Source organism: Kryptolebias marmoratus, linkage group LG18 (genome assembly GCF_001649575.2).
Source record: "Kryptolebias marmoratus isolate JLee-2015 linkage group LG18, ASM164957v2, whole genome shotgun sequence".
Lineage (NCBI taxonomy): Eukaryota > Metazoa > Chordata > Actinopteri > Cyprinodontiformes > Rivulidae > Kryptolebias > Kryptolebias marmoratus.
In genome coordinates, this window is record NC_051447.1 from 19,186,012 (window position 1) to 19,194,556 (window position 8,545).

General features: G+C 46.1%; 1 protein-coding gene across 2 annotated transcripts in view; it reads left to right on the forward strand.

Annotated features, from left to right (window-relative positions):
* Positions 1-8,545, forward strand: part of upf2 (UPF2 regulator of nonsense mediated mRNA decay) — a 25,063-nt gene that overhangs the window by 10,417 nt on the left and 6,101 nt on the right. For both annotated transcript variants that reach the window (XM_017439155.2, XM_037981135.1), the window contains exons 13-18: positions 1,008-1,283; positions 1,355-1,538; positions 3,234-3,388; positions 5,099-5,203; positions 5,279-5,377; positions 6,999-7,172. In XM_017439155.2, coding sequence (XP_017294644.2) covers positions 1,008-1,283; positions 1,355-1,538; positions 3,234-3,388; positions 5,099-5,203; positions 5,279-5,377; positions 6,999-7,172 — 993 coding nt within the window. The remainder of the gene's footprint in view (positions 1-1,007; positions 1,284-1,354; positions 1,539-3,233; positions 3,389-5,098; positions 5,204-5,278; positions 5,378-6,998; positions 7,173-8,545) is intronic.

The window sequence follows — 8,545 nt, forward strand, 5'->3', positions numbered from 1 at the left end:
CGCTGCTCCTGCACGCTCCCGGCATTCTGATGTTAACAGGAAGTGATGTCACGTGTCTTCTTCCTGAGTTATTTGGGGTTATTTTGTATTTCATGCTACACAAACCCACAAAGAAGAGACTAGACCGCAGAAACGGTGGCAAATCACTTTAGAAACAATAAATATTGGGTTAAAGTTGCAGTGTTTTGGGCAAAGTTGCGAAAAGTTGCGATTTAGTGGGGTTTGCTTGTTAATAGTTGCGATCACATCATCGCAAAATCCTGGAGGGTCTGAATATTTAATGACTTGTAGACGTCCATCCAGTGATTATCCTTTAAAAGTTTCATTTTGTCTCCTTGTTTCTCCCTGAAATGAAAGCAAACTGCAGCTCGTGTCCCATTAATGTGTTTGTTTATGTCTTAAGTCGGGCTCGTAAAGTTTACGAGGACAGCACTTCCTGTTAAAGGTCTACGTGGTGTTTTTAGCTGCACATTTTAACCCTCTCTGTGTTCACGAACGTCACGTCGTGTCTCTGAAACGGTGACATGATTTAAAATGGCTCCACGTCTGATCCTGCTGGGCAAGAAAATGTAAAAACTCCCACAGCTCATTTTATTGACACTAATATGTGAAATGTGAGTGACTGCTGCAGGAAATATAAACACAGCGTTCCCTGAAGGAATGCATATCGCCCGCCGAACTTTAAACTCCTTTCATGCGTGTGTTGTGGATGACTCTCAGCTTCCACCACACCAGGTTTTAGCTCAGCATCTGTAGAAATGGCTGTTTTTGTGTACTAATTAGCTGCTGTGGCCATCTTGAATTGAGCTGATTGTCCATCCAGTTATTACTTTGTGAGTTTATTAAAATCCATCCAGTGGTTCATGAGATATTTTGCTAACAGACAGACACAGATATAGACAGAAACATTATTGCCTTCGTCAGCGGGTGATAATGACTTTAAAAGCTGATTTAGCTGTATAAAAATCCCCCTTGCTGGTTTTATTGTTGCTTGTGTTCGGCTGCAGGTCAATCAGCCGAAGTTCAACCAGCGGCGGATCAGCAGCGCCAAGTTCCTGGGCGAGCTCTACAACTACCGCATGGTGGAGTCGGCCGTCATCTTCCGCACCCTGTTCTCCTTCATCTCCTTCGGGGTGAACCAGGACGGCAGCCCCAGCCCCCTGGACCCCCCGGAGCACCTGTTCCGGATCCGGCTGGTCTGCACCCTGCTGGACACCTGCGGGCAGTACTTCGACCGCGGCTCCAGCAAGAAGAAGCTCGACTGCTTCCTCGTCTACTTCCAGGTACGTCTGCTCCGGGAGCATGCCGCTGACCCCCCCGCGGCGCCTTTAACCCGTGAAACGTGTGTGTGCAGCGGTACATCTGGTGGAAAAAGAGCCTGGACGTTTGGACCAAGGACCACCCGTTCCCCATCGACATCGACTACATGATCAGCGACACCCTGGAGCTGCTCCGGCCCAAGATGAGGCTGAGCTGCTCGCTGGACGAGGCCACCAAGCAGGTGTCCGACCTGGAGAGGGAGGTGCTCGTCAAACTGGGTAAGGATGAGTTCCCTCCGGCTTTCTGTCGGACCGGCGGAGCAGCATTCCCTGGCGTGGAGGAGGAATGTTTCATACCAAACACCTGCGCTCATCAGCGAGATGATCGCTGCTAATTAAAATTCATCACGATTGTTGCAGCTTTTACTACTTTTCAGAAAACAGTTTGACTCATCAAAAATGTATTTAAGGGAGAGTATCGGCCCGTTTCATCGAGAGCAGTCAGTTCTGTTTCTTCACCTGAACTATTTTGGAAATAATCACACAGAAATACACCAAACCGCTTCTAAAATGAGAAGATTTGGTTTTTATTCCCCAAAATCTTGGTCTCATCAAACCGTTTAAAGAAATATGTCGACGTCTCACAGGTCTGATGTAAACGTAAATAAAAACAGAATGCACAAATTAGCAAATCTCCTAAACCCGTGTTTTATTCACAATAAACATATCAAATGTTTAAACTAAAATATTGTTCTGTTTATAAAAAAAATGGGTCATTTTGAATTTTAAGGCAGCAACACGTCTCTAAAGCAGGACAGGAAAAGTTTTATAACAATGAGGTGAATTAGGAAGAGGGCAGAGGTTCTCCAGGCTGACAGGTTCTGGTTCTGCTCAGGAACACTTCCACAGATGCTGCTTAAAGCTCTATCAGGCAGAGAAGAAGCCAGATGTGAACAGATGTGTCTACTCTGTTCTGAGCTCAGCCTGCCTCTCTGATGGTATGGGGGTGCATTAGTGCCTCTGCTCCCATCCAGGACTGTTAAACAGACAGAATGGGACGACCTCAGGTCCAGATGTTTACAGATGCTGCACATCTGGAACAAAACTGAAGAGATGCGTTGCTGTGTTCAGAATTACCTAATTTATTCCACAAAAAAGTCTAATTTCTCGGTTTAAACATTTTATTTGTTTATTATGATCAACTGTGAGTAAAATATGAGTTTATAAGATTTGCAAATTATTTAATTTTGCTTTTATTTAGGTTTTACACAACGTCCCGACTTTAAAAACTGTGGAAATGATGAGTTTTATGTAGGATGAAAAAACCAAAGAAGTCAAACTGCTGCAGCAAAACATTTAGTTAAATAAAGAATCGAATCTTCTCTAATCTTCCGTGAACCTTGGGAACGATGAGGTCCTTGTCTCGTTGTGGACGCTGTCTCACGTTTCAGTGGTTCTTTAAAACGACGGCGGCGGTGGCGGAAGGAAACGCTCCTGCAGCAGGTGAATCTGGCTCCGCCGCCTGATGACACGCCGTGACCCCGTCTTTGTCGAGCAGTTTCACGGCGTCGAGTTGGAATGCAGGGAAAAATGCGGAACGGCAGCTCCGCCCTCTGAGAAAGTGACTCGGGCGTGGCGACCTGGAATCTGCGCTCGGATACGAAAACTGACCCGATAACTGTGGAGGAAAATGGGCTTTTTATGTGACAACTGTCTCCTGACAGAGTGATGGAGGGATGTTTGTTTTGTGAGAACTGTGAGTCGAGGAGGAATGAGTGATGGATTCAACAGTGGCCCCATTGTTACCGCTCATTCTTTGACGGGGATCGGGACGTTCCTGAGGCCTTCAGGCCCGCAGAACCTGATCTGCAGCTTCAGGCCTCAGACGTCACGTCTGCCGCCGCGGCGCGCCAAACAGGAAAACAAGAATCCTCAACGTTTCGTTTCAGATCTTAATGTTTGTGTTTCACGAAGGCATGGCCATGGAGAAGGATGGCCGCTCCAGCGCCATGAGCGAGAGGGAGGCCCTGGACGAGGATGATGACGATGGCGACGACGAGGAAGAGGGCGGCGCCGAAACCGAGGAGCAGTCGGGCAACGAGAGCGAAATGAACGAGCAGGAAGAGGATGTGAGTGTTTACACACGACGATTGATCCGTCAGGGGTTCTGACCCACTCTTCTTTCCAGCGTTGGTTTCTGCTCAGCTCTCTGAGGTTCTGGTTCTGGTTCTGGACCGTTCTGTTGTGTCCTGTTTGTCGGACAGATGGCCTCCAAGTTTCTTTTTCCAATAAGAAGAACAAGAACCAGGGTTAATAAACGATATCTTGCATCTCAGGTGTTTCTAACATAATTAGGACACTTTTATCAGGAAGCTGGACTGGATCAGCCCAAACCATCAGCCCTCCACCACCGTGCTGACAGCTGCAGTGCATTCTGGGTAAACATCTGTCCTCTGCTCTGGTTCTGCTCCAGAAGTCTTCTGGTTTCTTCAGGTCGAGCTGCCATGTTGTTTTTATTCAGAAGACCGTTGACCTTTGACCTGCTGACCGAGGCCTGTAGAGTCTGAGACGTTTGCGTGGACGTCCACGCCTGGGACGATCGGCCGGTCTGATGTTTGTGGCGTTTCTTCAGGTTTGCTCTGAGCTTGCTGTCGGTCTTTGTGTGTTTGCTGCTGTGTTTGTGGCGTTCTGAAAACGATGAAATGAAAAGCAGATCTGTCAGATAAATGACAGAACAGCAGGTCTTTCTTTAAATGGATTCCTTTGAAGCAGGAAACACCGGGACGACTAAAAACCCCTTTTTTCACTCGGTTTATTTAGCAGGAAGTGTTTCTCTTCCGCATCAGCCCGATGTTCTGAACCGCAGCAGCTATTGTTTGGGTTTAAAGTAATTATTGTGATAAAATTCCTGAGCTGTTTGAGTCGCCTCATGAGTCTTTTCTCACAACCGAGGAGCTCTTTAATGGTTTCCTGTTGGCTACATCTGTGTTCACAGCACATTTCGTTATTTTATTTTGTGGAAATGTCTCAGTCAGCCATCTTTGAGCTGGTAGTAGCTGAGAGTCGTTCACTCAGGCTGCAAAGAGACCAAAAACCTGCAGAAACTTCCCATCAGACATTATTGAGGAAATGATCCAAATTGAAACTTTCCACAGGGATTCTGGGAATCATCTGGATATGTTACAGTCGTAGGTTGATGACATCTGATTTGATGTCTTCACTGTGTCTCACAGAGAGCCGTGGAGTTTCACTTCTAAACAAAACTGTTCTCCTTATTTAATCATTAATTTGGCTTTTTGGTCATTTTAGGTACTTTCAGAAAAATGTTTTTATCCACAAAACTGTTAACAAATAAACCTTTAATATGTGACGATTTCCATCTGTTCCAACATGTCCTATTTGTCCCTACATGTCCCGTTTGTCCCTACATGTCCTATTTGTCCCTACATGTCTCATTTGTCCCAATATGTGCCGTCTGTCCCAACATGTCCTGTTTGTCTCATCTGTCCATAACTGTCCAGGGGACAGTTTATCACAGTAATGAAACCAGTTTTTATTTTTAGTTAAGATTCTGTTAAAATATAAAATATTTGCCCATCTCTATATTTAAAATCCCTGTTCGGAAACAACCTTTAATATTCAAAATTCCAGCTTTATTCCCATAAATTCCCACAGAAAGTTTCCAACCTGAGACGTTCCCAGAGTTCCCTCCGCTGCGGCGGGCGACATGCATTCCACCGAGGACCCAGCAGGCCTCTCTGTCCTCAGACTGGACTCTCGTCCCGCCGTCCGTCTTTCTGCTCGGCTCACAGAGCTGCGTCTTCTTTTTCCTCGTCCAGGAAGGCTCGGAGAACGAGGAGGAGGAGCGGGAGGAAGAGGAGGAGGAGAACACCGACTACCTGACCGACTCCAACAAAGAAAACGAGACGGACGAGGAGAACAACGTAAGAGCCGACGTCTTTCTGTCCGCTGTGGCTTCGTCCTCGACGCTCAGACGAAGGTTTGTCCTGTTCCTGCAGGAGGTCACCATCCGTGGCGGCGGGCTGAAGCACGTGGCGTGTCCCGAGGACGAAGACTTCATCCAGGCTCTGGATAAGATGATGCTGGAGAACCTGCAGGTAGAACATCCTGCTTTTCAGCTCTTCTTGGATCGTTTTTCGTTTGCTTTTAAAAGAAGCTAAATTTAAAGGGAAACCCGTAACGTAGTTTTGTCTGTTTAATGTGTAAAAAGTTAAAAACAAACAAACAGGAAGTACCGTCTTGGAGCAGAAACTTTCTGGTTTCCTAAATGTCTTGAAAACGAATTTGTTCCCCAGATTTTCTCCTGAAACTGTCAGAGTTTCTTGAACTCATCTCAGTTTATTTTTTATAAGTTTTATAAGTTTTAAAGCTTTGCTCGGACAAACTTAACAACCGTCCTGCATTTAGCCCCGCCCTGTCCCTTGTCCCGCATCACCCTGTGCGGGACAGCCAAAAGTCCCACATTTGGCCCTCACACGCCACACGACCTTTTTGTCACTTTAACGCTACATTTAGCGAGTTTTCAGATCCCTCTAGCATTTTTTTAAAGCAACTAGCGACAAATCTACTGACTTCAGCGGCTAAATGTGAGAAAGCACTCATTCTGCAGCGTGCCGTAAGCCCCGCCCACTTCCCCTGTTTTCGTGCGAGTCGTGTTGTTCGTCTGATGACAGAGAGCTAAAGATGGAGAGGCAGAAAGATAAAGATGGAGGCAGGAAAGAAAGACAGCAGGAAGTTGTGTCTGAGCATCAAGAGGAGGCCTGGAAATGTTCAGGTTAGCTAATAAATAACAAGTTCCAGCTGTTTACTGATCAGTGTTTACAATCTAACAGCTGAGAGGATGGAGAGAAAGATCAGAACTGGAGAGCAACTATGATATGTGTTTAATTCAAATGAATTGATCAGAATTCAGGAAAATCCTGTTGAATCTGTGATGTTTGTGTTTATTTCTGGGAGGGATGTTTTAAAGACACGATCAGCTGATGAATAAAAGTGTTTAAAGTGCATTACAGTGAAAACCAATGAAATTGGAATAATCTTTGTAATAAAAGCATGAATAACTTCAGGACTTTACCTTCACAAAGAGACGTAAATGAAAGAAACACATTCTGAAAACTGATGCGTGCTCAAAAATCCAGGCAGATCAATCCAACAAAGTCCTCTGGACAAAGAAGGACCCGTCCCGAGGACTTGACTCAACCTTATTAAAGTCAGGAGTCGTCAAAAATGGCACCAACAGATGCCAGAATCAGAATCTTTCTGCCCGTTTAGGACGACTCCTGTTTTATTCCCTTTAAAAAGACGGTTCTGTCTTAGTTTGTTTGTTTGTTAGCAGGATTACTTAAAAACTAATCAACAGATTTAGATTAAATGTTCAAGAAATGTTGGGGTTGTCACAAAAACAAGTGATCCGGGTCCTGGTTTTGCCTCGGCGGAGGTTTGGGTTCTCTGACTGCTTCTGGGTTTTATTAGGATGAAGGAAGTTAAAATTCATCCAAGCTTTGATGTCTATTAGTTTTTATCATGTCTGAATATTATCTGCAGAGAGTTAGAAGAGGATGTTGTTTTAATGGACTCTAAAGGCAGCATATATAATGACACCAGCACCGGGCCCAGAGTGGATCCTTGAGGAACTCCAGGTTTAATCAGGACAGAAGACGGGCTGAGACACGTCGGTCAAACCGTAGGACCTTCCTGACTCGTGTTTGGTCTCTGCAGCAGCGGAGCGGCGAGGCGGTGAAGGTGCACCAGCTGGATGTGGCCATCCCCCTACACCTGAAGAGTCAGCTGAAGAAGGGCGGGTCCGGACAGCAGTGCGTGGTGGAGGCAGACTCTGACGACTCCAACACCATGCAGTTCGTCATGCTGACCCGCAAGGGCAACAAGCAGCAGGTACGACGCAAAAACACTGATCCCAGACCCCGCCGGGCCCCGGGGACACCTCCGCGGGCTGCAGACCTTCTGCAGAATCAAGTCCTGGTTCCTCTCTGAGGTTCTGCAGGGTTCATAGGGTCACAGACATGATTGGATTCAGCTTCGATTAGTTGAATAAAAAACTGAATTTATCTGCATTTGGAGAAAAGTTGGCCCTGAGAGGCTTCAGCGAGTCGAGGAAAAGAGCCTGAGCTGCAGCTGGAGGTGGAGATCAGGTCCCGCCTCTCTCTGCGCCCTCTGCTGTCTCTGTCCCTTAACGAAACAGAGTGTTGGTGTCTGCGGTCCATCAGGAGAGCTGGGAGGTGTGGAAATAAAACCTGACGTTTTTCTCTTTTTCAAAGATTTATTAAGATTTGCTTTTTAGTTAAAAATCACCCACAGGAAGTGAGGTGTGGCGTAGTTTTTATGCTGACTTTAAAAGGCATGTAAAGAAACCTTCTTTACTCTGCTGAGTTTATTTAAGGCTGGAATAATATTGACTCTCTCTTTGTGTTTCAAATCTGTGAGACTTCGGACTCTCCGTAACGGCTTTAACTCGTTCAGTTCTGTCCTGAACTCCTCATCCGGTCCCCATTTCTGTAACCTTCTGAAGGGATCCTGATGTTGGGTTTATCATTCATTACAAGCTGTGGTGGAATGGTGGCGCCTCGCTGAGCTGCGACTGTTAGAGACGTCACGGTTTGCAGAACTGTACTCTTGGCCATGCACATTATTCTGCTGCCTCCACGTTTATGATTTAATCTGCCAGAGCAGATTTGGAACCATTTTCAGTCGTTTATTTTGACTGACTGCAGAAATCCAGCCGTCCGTTTTCTTTACCCGCTCCTCAGCGGGGGGCTGGCGTCTGTCTCCAGCCGTCACTGTGCGAGAGACGGGGGACACCCTGGACAGGTCCATCACAGGGACACATGGAGACAAACAACCACTCACACCGAGGGACGATTTAAGAGTCACCAATTAACCGAACATGAATGTTTCTGGTCTGTGGGAGGAACAGCAATTCATAAACTAATTTATTTCAGCTGTCATTAAGGCGTCTTCTGCGTGTTAATAAGTCACACCCTCCAGGATTTTTGCGATGTTACGATCGCAACTATTAACGCAAAATCAAGCAAACTCCGTGAAATCACAACTTTAACCCAATATTTATTGTTTCTGAAGTGATTTGCCACCGTTTCTGCGGTCTAGTCTCTTCTTTGTGGGTTTGTGTAGCGTGGAATACAAAATAAGCCCAAATAACTCAGGAAGAAGACACGTGACGTCACTTCCTGTTAACATCAGAATGCCGGGAGCGTGCAGGAGCAGCGACCGAAGCCAAAATGGCCGCTAAT